Source organism: Macaca fascicularis, chromosome 20, assembly GCF_037993035.2.
Source record: "Macaca fascicularis isolate 582-1 chromosome 20, T2T-MFA8v1.1".
Taxonomy (NCBI): domain Eukaryota; kingdom Metazoa; phylum Chordata; class Mammalia; order Primates; family Cercopithecidae; genus Macaca; species Macaca fascicularis.
Genome location: NC_088394.1, coordinates 46,669,374 through 46,685,847, shown reverse-complemented (window position 1 = coordinate 46,685,847; position 16,474 = coordinate 46,669,374). Strand labels below are relative to the sequence as shown.

General features: G+C 49.4%; 1 protein-coding gene across 18 annotated transcripts in view; it reads right to left on the bottom strand.

The window, feature by feature from the left end:
* Window positions 1–16,474, bottom strand: part of NOD2 (nucleotide binding oligomerization domain containing 2) — a 64,368-nt gene that overhangs the window by 6,280 nt on the left and 41,614 nt on the right. For 6 of the 18 annotated variants that reach the window (XM_074027552.1, XM_065537704.2, XM_065537705.2 and 3 more), the window contains 7 exons: window positions 13,798–15,613; window positions 10,136–10,219; window positions 9,829–9,912; window positions 6,798–6,881; window positions 4,152–4,235; window positions 3,416–3,499; window positions 1,220–1,303 (listed from right to left, as the gene is read on the bottom strand). In XM_074027552.1, the coding sequence (XP_073883653.1) occupies window positions 1,220–1,303; window positions 3,416–3,499; window positions 4,152–4,235; window positions 6,798–6,881; window positions 9,829–9,912; window positions 10,136–10,219; window positions 13,798–15,613 (2,320 nt within the window). Of the gene's footprint in view, window positions 1–1,219; window positions 1,304–3,415; window positions 3,500–4,151; window positions 4,236–6,797; window positions 6,882–9,828; window positions 9,913–10,135; window positions 10,220–12,148; window positions 12,291–13,797; window positions 15,614–16,474 lie in introns of those variants that run through there. The other 12 variants (XM_074027554.1, XM_065537706.2, XM_074027555.1 and 9 more) reach the window with 4 other exon arrangements.

Here is a 16,474-nt window from a genome sequence, read left to right as displayed (position 1 = left end):
CTTTTTAAAAAAAGATATATCAGAAGTTCAATTTTTGTGGGGGATGATATAGTTTAGGATGCTGAATAATAAGGCTGATGACAGGGTGGCATGGGACAAACCCCGGCCTCATTGCCTGGCACCCACTTGAGTCAAGTGGAGTAAGGCTGTGACAAGGAGGGAAGACAAAACTGCCATATCCACACCTGGTCAATAATGGGCCTGGTATTCCCAAAGGCCCATCCTCAGTGCAAAGCTGGCATCTGGCTCAATAATTGGGCTTCACCCCAACTTCCCAGCCCACTTCCACCCAAATGATTAGCGGAAGTGTTTTCACCAAATATTTGGAAATTTCCTAGCTTGTGAAAGCAACACAAACAACTGTTGCCAGAGTGGATAGCAGCCTGGCAGCAAAGCTGGCACTCACAGAGGCAGCTGTCTGTCTGTCTGTTTCTAAATGGCAAGCGTTTTCCTAGGACCACATTTGCCTAGGCAGATGACACTTTCCTCCAGCCAAAGGAGCCATCTGATGGGGTTCCTGAGGTCTCCTTGAAATAGGAATTTCGGCATCAGCCTCAGAGAGCACCCTGACAAGCCCGTGATGGTCACTAGGTGGGTTCATGTTCACCTCAGTTGTCCATCTCTTTGTGGCACAAGTCCCAAGCCACTGAGTCAGCCACTGGAGGAGGCCACAGTGCTCCCCATCACATCACCTCCCCAGCCACTGCTTGCAGAAAAGACTTGCCACTCTCTGCCTAAGACCATTCTCCTGACCCCAGAAGCATGTTTAGCTGGGTGAGGGTGAGCTGGAAGTGCTAGAGAATCAGTGCCCCATGAGTGCACGTCAACACAGGAAGGACAGACGGTTGGTGGATAAATGCCATGGCTTTCTTGCCCATTGGTTGGGTAGGTGACCAGGTGTTTTCTGCACTGGCTCCAGGAGTGCCCCAGAGTACTGAGCTCCAATTTCCCTCATTGATAACTCTCTTGATAACTCTCCTTTATTGGTTACCTTCGCTTTCCCATCTCACTTCACCACTCTCCTATCAGCATTTACTGGGACCACCTCCCAGATAAACAACTTGCGCTGGAATCCTTGTCCACCTAGACCAGGGCAAGCTGTTCTACCAGGCCACCACACGTGAGTTACCCCAGCGGGGAGCTGCCCAGATCTTAGTCAGAAATGCCCCTTCCAAAGATCAGCAATTATTGTCCTGTTTCCTGCTTATAGGTTCCTTACTTCAGGATTTTCAAACTGGAATTTCTCTTCAGTCCTTCTGCGAGACAACATACACCTTCATCCTGGAGATGGTTCTCCTCCAGGCTGGTGAGAACAAGAGAGAAAATCCAGTTGATATAACATTGATTATGGAAGATGATGTCAATAAAGATGAACTCACATGCCCCCCATATAGGAAATCCAACATCTGAAAACCCAAACTCAGGATAAAGAAAGAACAGATAAAGTACGTTGTGGGGATTCTCAATTCCAGGGACATATTTGCAAGAGAATTCACTCCAAGGGCTCTCTATGTAATAAGTTCCCTCATCCCCCAGCTTCCCAATATCCATCTTTCCTTTCTTCCTTATTAATGGAAGTCTCATTTCATTTGGACAGCCATGCACTTGGTGAAAAAACTGTATTTCCCACTCTCCATTGCAGCCAGGGCTGGTCAAACAACATACACGTGGGTTGGTCAAGTGACATACACATGGTTGATACAAAAGGGGAAGCTGACAGGTGGGACTTCCAGGAATGCTTTTCAAAGGAGAGAAACACAGATGGCTTTCCCTGGTATATAGACCGAATCCTGGAATACAGAAGTAGTGCCGCAGCTGGAGCAGCCATCCTGTGATCATGAGGCAACCAACCATGTGAATGAAGTCACAGGCTAAGGATGATGGAACAGAAAGATAATGAGACAGAGCTAAGACCCCTCCTGGCCTCTTGTAGCCACTGTACAAACCCTACACTGCCTACTTCCAGCTGCCTATACAGGAAAAAATAAACCCTTTCCTTGTTTAAACCTCTATAGATGAAGGTATTCTGTCACCTGCAGCTTAACGTATAGTTAAACCAAATTTGGCCTGAGACTGCCTCCGTACTTTGAGTTCCTATGTGGCAAACTGCAACCTAACGATATATCCTTGTAACAAACAGCTAAGTCTCAGTCAATCACAGCAGCCAGGCTTCAGTCAATCATAGCCTACCAGCTGATCAGACTATGTTCATATAAGGAAAATGCCTCATCACATCATGCCCAAACAAGGCAAGTGCCCAGCTGCAACCAATCAAGCTGTTTTGTACATCACTTCCTTTTCCTGTCTGTAGATAGTGCTTGCCCACCTTGCTGGGTGGAGCGCTCCCAGTTCTGAATGCTGCCCAATTCATAAATTGCTGTATGCTCAAATCAGCTCTGCTAAATTTAATTTGCCTGAAGTTTTTCTTTTAACAGTAATCATAACTGATGCTCTCACAATAAGGTTCTCCTCTACTAAGAAATTCCAAGTGGCAAAATCCGGTCAGGATAGAATCAAATCATAGTTTAGTGGACCTAGTAAGCCCTGCAACAGCCAAGGTCCATCCACAAAATCTGTTTATGTCAATGCCCATATGTTGCAGTGCCTTTCTGCTTCCTGGGAAAATCAAACATTCAGCATTTTATCTCCCTGACATAATCTGAAACTGCCCAGAACATGTCAGAAAACTATACTAGTGGCATCTAAAGGATGAGAAACTTAGAATCTGCTTCAGGTCAACAGTATAAGCATGATTCATGGTTCCTCCTTCAACTATCAAAACTCCATTACACCTTCCAAAGTGACCTATGACTTGAATACCCAGTACTCCTAGGAACTCAAATTCACTTTAAAATAACAAAACTTTATTATTAGTAGTAGTCACAGTACTAGTAGTAGTTGTAGCAGCAGCAGCAGCAGCAGCAATAGTAGTAGCAACCCTGTCACTATTCTAATTTAACATTTATGGAGCACTTACAAATATGCCAGACACTATATTAAGGTCTTCACAGGCACTACCTTATCTAATTCTTGCAAAAATCCTTTATGGTTGGAAGTATTCTTACCCTCATTTTACAGACATGAAACTTGAGATTCTGAAATTGTTATTTAACTTGCTTAAGATCATGGCCTGCTTGATTCCAGAGTCTGTGCTCTTAACACTTATGCCATGTGGAGGCAGTCATCAAACCAGCAAACCAATATATTTTATTAAATTAAAAAATTAGCATGTACATACCAGGCTCTATAAGCTTCATACCACTCAGTACATATAAAGACAAACACAATCAATCAATCAGTCAATCACTCAATCATTGACCTTTGTCTGTCCACACAACTGCTCCTATGGATGAGGCCAGGGGATCAACAGAGATTGTGATCCACCTCCCCAGAGCAGAAAATCCCCCAAACTCACCAGAGTTCTTCTAGCATGACATTCTTTGCCAGCATCAGTGCTAAGGCTTGGGCACCCACACTGCCAATGTTGTTCCCCACCAGGCTGGAGGTAACCATGGAACAAAAGCATGTCAGAGCAGGGAAGGACTTCAGAGATGAACTAACCTATGGAGGACAACATTCATGGTGCTCTCCTGGTCTGCTCCATTTCAGACATCACTAATAGATTGTGGTGCTCTCTTTCTCTCTCTCTCTCTCTTTTTTTTTTTTTTTTTTTTTACACTTTTTAGACATCACTAATTGATTGCAGCGCTCTTTCTTTAAACCTTTTTTTGATATTACTAATTGATTGCAGTGCTCTTTTTGTTTTGTTTTTTACCTTTTTTAGACATCACTAATTGATTACGGTGCTCTTTAAGCCCAGGTGCAGCCTTAGAATTCTTCTTAACGTTGTGCACCAGGCAGCCACTACCAATGGATTGGAATTGGTCCTTAAGATAAAATGTACCTGATCCAGCCCAATATCTTCAATTTACAGATACTGTATCAAAACCCTGAGAGGACAAGGGACATTTCCAAAGTCACCCAGAAAGACTCAAGTGTCCTGTCTTGAAATCCAATGGTGTTTTTTCCTTACTCCATTGCCTAACATTGTGGGGTAGAAATAAAGTTCAAAGACCTTCAAAATTGGCCCGAGTTCCTCCCTCTTTACCTGATCTCTCCAAGAAAACTGCATGATAGACTCTGAAGCTTACCTGAGCCACCTCAAGCTCTGGTGATCACCCAAGGCTTCAGCCAGGGCCTGGGCCCCCTCGTCACCCACTCTGTTGCCCCAGAATCTGAAAAGGCCAAGAGTCAACAGACAGTGTCAGTGAGTACCTGATATGTGTTCTAGACATGAACTAACAGTCCTCCTTCCTCTGCAGTCCCAGCCAGAGGGGCAGGACCACTCAATCCCAGAGTGGCCTCACTGGGGCTCCTGGTTCCAGCAAAGTGGACCTGTCTCCATCTTTTGGGTGGGATGGCCAAACTTAACCCAAGAGTTTTCAGTGGTTTTACATTACAGACTTAGAGAATAGTAGAGGCCTACCCAGCCCCAAACCTTTAAGGACAGGAACTCACTGACAAGAGTAATTTACAGTTGAGACACTTTTTCTGACACTTAGTTCAGCTTCCTAGTAACTGCCACCCACAAATCCTTAGCTACCCTCCAGTACCTGCCCATAACAAAGTCTAACGCTTCTTCTGCAAAGCTCTTTATCTCTTGCTTCTTCCTAACACCCCGCCACACCATCAGCTTCAACACCCTCAGCTTCTGGGCCATTCTCCTCTGACTCACTGTAGTTTGAAAACATCCCTTTCCAAAAGGTAGAGCCCAACTCACACCTTCTGACTTATCAACTGTATTCTAGGGACCTACCCTGGACAGGTATGTGCACAAGTTAGCAAAGGATGGCTGAATTAGGATGTCCACTGCACTTTCATTCATTAGGTACATATTTATTGAGCTCCGGCTATGTGCCAGCACTGCTCTGTGCCCCAGGGATATGACACTGGAATAACAAAAAACCTGAAAACAACTTAATAGTCATCAAAAAGTGACCAGTTAAATAGATTATGTAACACTCTGTGGCTCTTTGAAAAATGAAGTCAGGCTGAGCAAGGCAGCTCACATGTGCAATTCCAATGCCTCCTTTGGGAGGCAAGGAGGGAGGATTACTTGAGCCCAGGAGTTTGAGACCAGCCTGGGCAACATAGTGAGACCCCGTCTCTACAAAATATTAAAATATTGGCCAGGCATTGTGGCGTGTGCCTGTAGTCCCAGCTATTCAGGAGACTGAGGTAGGAAAATCGCTTGAGCTCAGGAGTTCAAGGCTACAATGAGCTATGATTGCAACCAGAGCACTCCAGCCTGGGTGACAGAGCGAGACCCTGTCTGTAAATATTAATAAAATAAATAAATAGGTAATTAAGTAAAGAGATCATAAGGACCTAAAAAAAATCCTATAATATATTGTGAAGAAAAAAAAAAAAAAGAGCAAGTTACAGAACACTTTGTATCATATGACAGCGTTTGGGGGTTTTAGCACAATGCCTGACCCAGACAGGTACCCTAATAAATACGTGTTGAAAGAGGTAAATACCCCCGATGTGGCAGATGTGACCTCAAGCAGAAAAGAGTTCAGTGGGGCTGTAGCCTCCTTTGTTCTAGACTCTCTTGCTACTAAAGCAGTGTGGAAAAGATGTTGATTTCTAGAGCAACATAGTCCCATTTGTGGCTCAAACTGAGCTTGAGGGCTGGGTGCGGTGGCTCACACCTGTAATCCCAGCACTTTGGGAGGCCAAGGCGGGTGGATCACCTGAGGTCAGGAGTTCGAGACCAGCCTGGCCAACATGGCGAAACCCTGTCTGTACTAAAAATACAAAAATTAGCTGGGCATGGTGGTGGGCGCCTGTAATCCCAGCTACTTGAGAAATTGAGGCATGTGAATCGCTTGAACCAGGGAAGTGGAGGTTGCAGTGAGCCGAGATCGCACCACTGCACTCCAGCCTGGGCGACAGAGTGAGACTACATCTCAAAAAACAAAACAAAACAAAAACCTGAGCTTGGGAGTAACTTGCCTCCCTGTGAAATGGGCTGGAACACTTAGGCCCTAAGGTTGTTCTCTCTTCCTACAGTTCCAGGTTCTAAAACTCCTAGTTCTTGTCAAATGGACCCCAGTTCACACTAGGGCAAGAGAGGATAGGAGAGCGGCTGCTGGGAACAGCACAGGTGCAAGCCTGGGTGCCTAGCAAACAGAGGAAGCCCACCCTGGGGCTGCAGTTTGGGGTACACCCCTCCCTGGCAGACCCTAGCATGGTCCTACAGGGAGCAAGAGCTCCGAAGGACCTTGCACAGCCCCCTCTTACCCTGGGTGCCTTCCTGTCCTTCCCCATTTCCTTCTCTTTCTTAGGTCAGGGATCCTCACCCCTGGATGTCCATCCCCTGGGAAGCTTTTTAAAACTCCTGATACCTAAGCCCTGCACCTAGATATTTGCATTTCATCAGTCTGGGGTGGGGGGCCTGGCAATAGTGTTTAGAAGCTCCCAAGTGTTTTTAATATGCAGCCAAAGTACAGCTCTAGCGCCCCTAGAGGCCCAGAGGGCTTCCTGCCACCAGCTCATGGGCACTGCCCTCCCCTAACCCCAACATCCCAAACTTCCTGTTTGTCAGGCCTAGACCAAGTGTGAAGGTGGCAGTCAAGGGCCGCCCACTGTTTCCCTGGCTTGCCCCGCCCCCCTCGCCACACTGGAGCAGGGCTGCCTCTGGGGCCTCCTGGCTGAAGAGTTTCACCTACCCCTAAATCCTCAAAAGTCCCAAGCCCCTCCATGCAGGTCCCTCTTCCTGAAATCCAACCTACCCCAGGAACTGCAAGGAGGCATTGCCTCGGAGCCCCTCGGCCAGCACTCGGGCTCCCGCGGCGGTGATGTGGTTATTCCCCAGCCTGGAAGGGAAGATAGAGGAGGCTGAGAGAACACAGCAGCAGCCAGAAGAGGAGGGCCATCTGTGCCCTGGCCAGGGAAACACAGGAAGAAAGCATTGAGGACCTGCCCAGGAGGCAGCAGCCACAGCAGGTACCCTTGCCGCTCGGTCCAGTTTACTCAGCGGCTCCCACAACTTGGTTTTCCCCCAGCAAAGGGAAAGAGGCAGTGGGATGCTGTTTCGCACAGCAGTGTGACAAGTCCTGGCAGGAGCCACAGTAGGCAGCTGTCCTGGGAGGTGGTTTCCCTGCGACAGCAAGGATGACTCAGGGTCACACCTTTCCCTCCGGCCTCAGCCACCATCGATCCAGATCCCATCGTGCCCTCTGCAGCCTTCCCAGATCTGCTGTTGCTACAGGTAGGCTTTACCTGTTGCACAAGAGCCCTGGGCAGGTCCAGGTGGGTGGGAGAGAGGGGTGGGGCCCGCTGAGCCTTCCAGGAAGGAAGGAGAGAGGAAGGGCCAAGGCTAGGGATGGGGAAAGATCCCAGCAAGGAAGGATCCTGCTGCAACCAAATCCAGACACCTCGGAGAGCTTCGGAGAAGCCCCAGAGCTCTCACCTGCAACCCCAGGCTTCCTGGGATAACTATACGTCTTCATTCTTTTAAGGAACTTCAAGCTACTCAGCTTACAGCAATCCTATAAGGCAGATATTACTGTAGCCTTGGAGAAGGGGTGTGGCAGCTAGGAGAACTCGCCCTTCAGGTCTCCAGCCTCAGCTCCCTGGAGGTAGCCAAGGGCCCCAGCTGCTGTGCTCCAAAATCTAACATCCAGGTGTCTGCACTTGCCAGCCCCTGCCTGAGACATCAGGCTCCCCTGCCTGGTGAATTTGGTTCAAGAACTCCTCATCAGCCTTGCCAAAATGTCTTAGGACTGCACGGAAGTCCAAGGTGCCCCGTCTCAACCTTCCTTCCTTCCTTCCCTCTCTCCTTCACTCAGGGACACATCCCCCAGCCTCCCCCAGCTCCCTTCCCCACTTCCCCTCTTAGGACTTTTCCCCAATAAATGTGTGGCACATCGAATCCCTGCTTGGAGGACCGGACTCATATAAGGAGAAGCAAGCTGAGTGCTTGTGTAATTTACCCATCATCTTTCAGCCACTCGCTTACTATATAAAGCCCTTGCCAGACGGTGTAGCCCTTCATGTGGATTAACTCGCTTGCTCATCACTACAGCCTGTGAGGTAGCCATGGTTATTACCCCCATTCTACAGAAGGGGAAACGGAGGCACACAGACATTGGGCTGACCTGAGGTCATGCAGCTAATGAGGGTTCAAACCTCGGGCAGTCTGGCTCCAGAGCCTGTGCTCTCAATTACAATGATATACGGTAGTCTCCGCCCCCTGCTTATCCGCAGCTTCGCCTTCTATGGTTTCAGTTATCTGAATTCAACTGCAGTCCAAAAATATTAAATGGAAAATTCTAGAGAAAAACAATTCATACATTTTAAATTGCATGCTATTCTGATCACACACCATCCGGCTCCATCCCACCCAGGATGTGAATCAGTCCCCCGTCCGGGGCATCCACGCTCTATACGCTCCCATTTGGTAGTCATCAAGATCATCTGCTCCTGACATCCAGCCGCCGACCTCATCGTTGCTCAAAAATTCAGGATCTCTGGGAGCAGATGATTCTCCTCCTGACGTGTGGTCAGGTCAACAGCAGCCCAGCGCTAGAGCACAGTGCTGCGTGCGTCATCCACCTCACTTCCTCCCATCACACAGGCATTTTACCACCACACATCTTCCCAAGAAGAAGGGTGAGTACAGTACAAGAAGATATTTTGAGGAAGACAAAGTCCATATTCATATAGTTTTTATTATAGTATATTGTTATAATTGTTCTATTTTATTATGAGTTGCTATTACTCTCTTACTGTGTCTAATTTATAAACTACACTTTATCACAGGTGTGTAGGCACAGGAAAAAGCATGGTATGTGTAGGGCTTGGCATTCTCCATGGTTTCAGGCATCCACTGGGGTCTTAGAATGTTTCTCCTGCACATAACAGAGGACTATTGTGTTGGCCACAAACTCAGCCTCCATTTCTGAAACTAGCACCCTTCTCAGGGATGGGCCAGCCAGGTCTGGCCACAGCCTATTCCAGGCTTGTGAGTCTGAGGGAGCAGGCAGTGGTAGCAGGACTGTGTCCTTTGTACAAATTGGCACCTGTGGTTCTGATCTCAGTAGCCCTCGCTGAGGCTGAGCTATGTGGCCAGCCATTTTAAGATGGCAGCTCCCATCCACAAACCCAGCCCAAGGGGTAAAAGAATAGATGGAGGCAATTCTTTACTTTGTCTTCTTTTACTGCCTCACAAATCACAGGAGGCAAGAATATCTGAGAGAGGGAAAGAGAGAGAAGCCAGGCCAACCCAGCAGCCAGCTAAAGGGGCGATTTAATGGCATCAGGCAGGAGACAGAGAGACTCCAGTTGAAACTGGGAAACACTGGAGCAGCAGAAATGCAGACCCAGATGGACTGCAAACCTTGCATGCGCTGAGTGGTGAAAGGACCTCCTGGGAGTGTTATAGCAACTGGCTGCCACAGCTGGGGTGGCAACTGACTGTGTATGCCTTCCCCACCGGGACAAGCTCAGCATGCATCGCGGAACTCAGTAACCCCAGAAAACTGTGACACTCTTAGACACAGAAAAAGAAAGGGGCCTAGAAAACCTTTTTTGCCCTAAGGGCCAAAGGTCAAAAGACAGGAAGTCCTCAGCAGGGCTAGTCCAGAGTTTACTGGGGAGATCACAGCATTAGATAACCCCTGCTTAAAATGAGCCACTGTCCCTGCATTCAATCAGGAGGTCAGGAGTCAGTGTGGGCAGCGCCAGGCCAAGACCAGATCAGACTGACTCAAGTATGGGGCAAAAAATAGTTTCCAGGAAATAAGGAAAACCTGGGCTCACCTCAATGCCAAGAAGTTCTGCCTGCATGCAAGGAGCTTAGCCATGGAGTGTGCACAGCCGTCAGTCAATTTGTTGTTGAATAGACTGTTCGGTTCCAGAAGAGAGGAGACACAGAAGCAAAGCACAATGGACAGTGAGCACCAAATCCCAGGGTTGCCCTTCCCCTCTGGGCAGGAATCACCGGCACCCCTCCGCATCATGCAAACAGCCCCTGCCCCAGCCCATCACTCACAGCTTCCCAGGCTGCACAACCTGGGGTGAGACCAGGGGACTTGGGGCCCATTGTCTACAGCCCAGGCTGACTTACGCTAACTTCTGCAATTGCTCGCAGTGAAGAGCACATTCAATGAGCTTGCAGATGCCTCGGTCTGAGATATTGTTATCGCGCAAACTAAAGAGACAAAATAAATACATTTGAAAATGGAGCTAGTAAGACAAGAAAAAAATCTACAACCCCCCAAAAAGACTTTCATTCATCCCTGATGACATCCCCAATGACACCACTCCAACAGGCTAGTCCCTGCTGAGCAAGCCCTGTCTGCCACTCCTCTTGGGGCACCACTCCCAAAACTCACCTGATCACAACATCATCTGAAAGCTTCCCTAAAATACAGATTCTCAGGCCCGTACCCTGGAGCTGGCAATCAACTATCTGCGGGGTGGGGCCCAGGAATCTGTATATTTTAACAACTGTGCACATGATTCTTTATCTTCAGGCAAACTTGCGAGGCCCTGACTGAATGGTTAACAGCTCAGGCTCTGGAGTGCCTCAGCTGGATATTGGGATCGTGATCAGCCACTTACTAGTTATTTACTGGTCTCTTCATCTATAAAAAAGGGAACAATAGCATTATCAGCCTCACCAGTCTGTGCACATAAAGCCTTGTGAGCACCTAGCACACAGTAAAAGTCACCTAGAACCATGATTGCTAGCATTGGTCAAAATCCTTAGCACTTCCTAGTAATAACATTATTTCCTCCTCACGACAAGCCAGTGAAGTGGGTACCATTATTATGTGCATTTGTGAGAAAGAAACTGAGGCACAGACAAGCGAAGTGACTTTGCCAAGGCTGTACGGAACATAAAGGCTTTGAGCCTAGGCAGCCTGGTTCCAAACCCCACTCTTAACCATGACATTGTGCAGCTTCTCCCTTAGGGCCTCTTATGGCCACTTCTCTAGTGCAGGGATTTTTCAGACTGCAGGGTGCAGGTCATGCAAACCATTTTGAAGGTCCTGAGCAGCATTTCTAAAATGGAAATAGAACAGAACAGAAGAGAGCAGAGTGCCTCAGAGTTCACAAAGCAAAGTCATTTCGTAAAGCTTTGGTTCCATGTTTACACGGTGGTGCGCTCTCTCTCTCTCTCTCTCTCTCTCTCTCTCAATCACTGTGGGTCACATTCAAAAAACTTTTAAAGTCATCACTCTAGAGTCTGAGAGAGCCAGAGTCTAAAGAAACCTATATAGGGGCACTGTGTATATAGGATTTCCTAGAGGCTGAGGATTTCAGTTGGCATGGAAACACTTCAAGTGGGAGAGAGGCAGGTTGGCACTGTGGGAAAGGAGCCTGTGCCCTCCCCCTTCCTCCCTTCCTCTCTCTCTCTCTCTTTCTCTCTCAATCTGTCTCTCTCTCTCTCTTCCTCTCTCCCTCTCTCTCTCTCTCTCTCACACACACACACACACACACACACACAATGCACTCACAGCAACCTCATGGTTGCTTCCCCTCCCCTACGGCCTTGGCAATTTTAGTGTGTGTAAGGTGAAGAGCAGTAAAACTCGCTCAAGGACAGTAATTGCTAACGGAAAACCAAGCTGGTTGCTGCAGACCAGTAGTTCTCCCAGAGTGAGACCACTTGTATCAGAATCCCCAGGGATGTTTGTGAAAAATATAGATTCCCTGGGCCCCACCGCAAACCTACTGAATGGGAATCACTAGAGGCAGGCCCAGGAATCTGCATTTCCACAAATGCCTTTACACACCACAGTCTGAGCACCAGGAGCTAGAACCAGGCCACCCTCACCTTTCTCTGAACATACAGACAGACCTACAGGTTTCCCAGAGCCCTTCTGCACACCCTGGGAATCATGGGGACATCCTTAATCAAGGATGGAAGATCCATTCAAGAATTCCAGAGATGGACTGGCCTATGAGGATCACACAGGCCAGTGATGGCTGGCCTCTTAGGGTACAAACTATGAGTCTACTACCCAGGAAAATGCACATTCTTATTTCTGTCAGGGAAATTGCTCCAACAGACAGGTTTCCAAATTCCCACTCAAAGTATCAGGATCCTCCCTCCTAGGGAAATACAGTTTGGTGCTGGCTGTCTTCCACTTGCCTGGCCAGATCCACTCTCCCCCTTCTCTACCCATCTCTGGCTCCTGGGAGGCTGATGCCTGGGGACGACTCCAGCAGGCAGCCCACTCGGTCTCCCTGTTGGGTCCAGTCAGTGGAAGGCGCTGGCCAGGGGCAAGAATCAGGGTGGGGAGTTAGGGCCAAGCGGTATTCTTCCAGGTTGCAGAAGCTCAGGCAGCCCTCTCCATACCTTCCCCCCAGCTAATTAGTCTCCCTCCCCTTCCCCCTTCAAGTCTACCCTCCCCCAGCGGTTACTAACCCCAGGCCCCTGCAGCAACCCTCTCGCTCTTCCTAACTCCTGCCCATGGCTTATAAACAATCTCTTTATTAAACTCTCCTCAAATCATCCATTTTAAGTGTATCATCTGTTTCCTCCAAGACCATGATGGGTATAATCATATTTATATTCATTGTGTATAACACATATATATATATTCACTATATATGTTATGTATTATGTTGTTATTATGCTTTAACCTTATGACCATGGTCCTTATGTCAGGGTTAACAAAAGTCACTGCACGGTTTCTAGTGGATATCCATGTGTTCGGCCCATAGTGAAAAATAAATCTTGTTGCTTTGCCCCAGAGAAGATGTATACCATCCTAATACTCTCAAGAAGAGGTTTGTCCCATGCTTAGGGTCAATTAAGGTCATCCAGGTGTAGCCTAAAGCCCCTGGAGGCTGGGAATCGATTTTAACTTCAATCTAGAACTTCTGCTTTCCCATGGGTTCTAAATAGAAGCAGGGCGTCCCCTTTCAAGCTGGAAGGATGTTGGGGAATCTGTGGCATGCTGATCCCCAGGCCTAGGCACACCCTCTGCCCTTGCCTGCCCCCAAGATGTGGAAAGAGGCCACTGAGTTCAGGGGCACCGATTCTCCAAAGGGCAAAACCTCATATCTTTGGCTGGGGCTCTTAAGCAATACAGGTAGTGCTGAAATCCTGTTTGGATACTGTGCTACCTCAGGAATCCAAGAGTGGCTCCTCTTCCATTGTTGAAAGTGGCCAGGCAAATGGAAGATAGCCACTGTTGAAATCCTGCAGCCACTTTCTATTTCTTGGGCCCTGACATTCCCATCTGATTGGGATGTTAAAGTCTCTGATGGGGCACTAGTCACCTCTGATTTGGTGACACATAGTACACAAAACTTTCTGCATGTGACCTCAAGGTTTTCAGGGAGCCTCTGAAGTGTATCCAGAGACTGGTGGGGGGCAGGAAACCTGTTATCAGAAAGATGTGATTTGTGAACCTCAACTCTGCCATTTCCTGTGTGACCCTGGACAATTTACTTCACTCCTCTGAGCCTCAAGTCAAGGATACTGGAGATAATAACATTCCTGCCTACAGCCCTGGGTAGTTGTAGAGATTAGATGAGGTCATTCCGGAAAGAGTAGCACCAGACCCAGCACATAGGCCAGTCAATAAAGTATGGCTGTCATCACCACATATTGAAATTAAGACCCAGAAGGGAAGGGATCTGGACAGGGGTGCAAAGAAGGGTGGCAAAGGTGAAGCTGGGCCCAGATTTCTAGATCCCAGCTCGGTGCTCCCACGCTTAGCCTTGATGATGCTTCCCCATGCCTGAATAGCAATGCCCAGTAACACTCACTACAGAGCCTTGCAGACACCAAGGCAAGGCAGCAGCTGCTCCACGCCAATGTCACCCACAGAGTTGTAGTCCAGCTGCAGGGCCACGGGCTGCCTGAGGTGCCGCAGCACAAAGGCCAGGGCAGCACACTCCGCGGGGCCCACACTGCAAAATGTCAACTTGAGGTGCCCGACATTCAGGCCACGTGCAGCCTTCCGTGCTAGCCGCTCCTCCTGCATCTCGTATAGGCTCCGGATAAGCCAGATGAACCCGGGCATGGCGTGCATGCTCTTGGCCTCACCCGGCGCAGCTGGCGGGATGGAGTGGAAGTGCTTGCGGAGGCTGCGGGCCAGACACCAGCGGGCACAGGCCTGGCGCCGGAGCAGGGCCTTCTCAGATGCCTGGCACTCGGCCAGCAGGTCCCAGTGCTCCCGGGACAACAGCCCCGCCAGGAAGGCTGCCGTGATCTGAAGGTTGTGCGGCTCGGCCTTCTGCAGCAAAGCTGCCACGCTGCCGTCCTTTCCCTCTGAGCCCTGGATGCACAGCGTGGGCAGGAGCCTGGCCATCGGTGAGTTGCCGGGCCTGCCACAATTGAAGAGGTGTCTGAGCAAAGCTGGTGACACATCAGCACTGAATGCCAGGTAGAATGCAGCAAAGAAGCACTGGAAAGTGATGTGCAGGAATTCCAGGGGCGCCGTACTCCCTGGCATGACACCTTTGGCACGCACCAGGAAGCCAAGAGAAATGTCATCAGGGCTGACCTGTGCTGCCTGGAGCTGCTGGGCTGAGAACACGTAGCAGCACATGCCCAGGCCCCACAGGGCTAGTCTGCCCAGGTGCAGAAGGGTGGGGAGACGGCCCCGAAGAAGACTGGGTCCCAGACCCTGGGAGGCTGAGTCTGGGGAGGTGGCATGCAGCAGAAAATGCTGCAGGATCAGCAGGTACATATCTGTAGTGGTCTTTGGGGACACCCCCTCCTGCAGCAACAGTTCCTGGTGGCATTTGGACACCATCCACGAGAAGACAGGAAGGTGGCACAAACCGTGCAGGGCTGAGGTCCCTTGGAGCAGGCGGATGAGGCGGTCTGCCACCCCAGGCTCACGATGGCGCTTCCTCAAGTACAGCTCGATGCCCTGTTCAGAGAAGCCCTTGAGGTTGAACTCGGTGCGGATGTACTTCCTGAGGAATGCTGACACAGCGGCTGGACGGCTGGTCATCACCTTTCGGGCATTCTTCAGCAGGTTGCCCTGCAGAAGGTTGAAGAGCAGGGTCTGGACAGAGGTGGGGTCGGTCGGGGAGCAGTGACGCTCATGATCCGTGAACCTGAACTTGAACTCATCAAAGCCATCAAAGGTTAACAGGACACGGTCAGGGTGGTCAAGGAGGAACTGGAAGATGTCCTCTTGATCAACATCAGGCCAACAGCAGTGCTCAAAGAGTAGTGTCCGCACGGAGAGTGGTTTGGCCACGCACTGCAGCTGCCGGCAGCTGAATGGGAAGACAAAGAGAAATTCCTGGAAGTCTCGCCCTGCAGCCCACAGCAAGTGGAGCCGCTGCAGGAGCGTGCTCTTGCCGCTGCCCGCCTCACCGACCACCAACACGGTGTCTGCATCGTCGTTGAGGTGGCTGCGGGTGCTGAAGAGCTCCTCCAGGCCCAGGGTGGCCGGGCTCTTCTGCGGGGGTCCAGCCATGCCCACGTCTGCCCAGACCTCCAGGCCATTCTCTGTGTATATGTCCTCCAGGCAGAGCGTCTCTGCCCCATCATAGGTGCTGAGGAAGCGAGCCTGAGCAGACACCGTGGTCCTCAGCTTGGCCATGTACTTCCTGCATGTGGCAGCTGGAAGGCAGAAGAAGAGGCAGATGAAGGTGGCACCATGGTGAAGAGGGGACCTAATCAGACAGTGGGCTGCTGTGGGGGAAGCTGACATAACTGAAGGGATAGGACAGCCAGCAAGCGCCCATCCTGGCTCCTCCATTCACAAGCTGTGGACTTTGAGGACAATCAAGGAAACTTCCTAACGGTCAGTTTCCACCTCTGTAAGGTGGGAGAAATGTTGATCTCTACCTTACAGACTTTTTACACGGATCAACTAAGATGACGTATGTCAAGTGCTCAGCACAGTGCTCAACACAAAGTAAGTCCAAAGACATCAGTGACTGCCGTTATCATTACTCACACCAGGAGGAGTTGTAGATGATGGGAAGGGGCTCTAGGCTGGGATCAGAAGACCTGTATTCTGATATCTGTCCTGCCATAATGGCCAGGTGGCTTTGGATAAATCCCTTCACCATTCACTCTCAGTTAACTTTTTCTAAGGGGAACAAAGGGCTTCAGGGCTCAGGAGCCCAGTCTCTGAAGTCTGACACACCGGAGCGTGAAAACCTGCGTCCACCACACACTTGGGCAAGCCATTTAGCCTTTCTGGGCCTCAGTTCTCTCATCTGTAAAAATGGGGACAATATACACCTGGAAGGATTGTTTCAGGAGGCAGTGAGATAAAATAGAGTTTAAAAGAATATCTGACATGGCAAACTCTCAAAAAATGGTGCTTATTATCATTATTATTCATGGCTATAGTAGGCACAACAATAGACCCTCGAAGATGTCCGTGTCCCGATCCTCAGAACCTGTGAATATGTTACCTTATGTGGCAAAAGGAACTCTGCAGATGTGATAAAGTTAAACTTCGAGATGGGG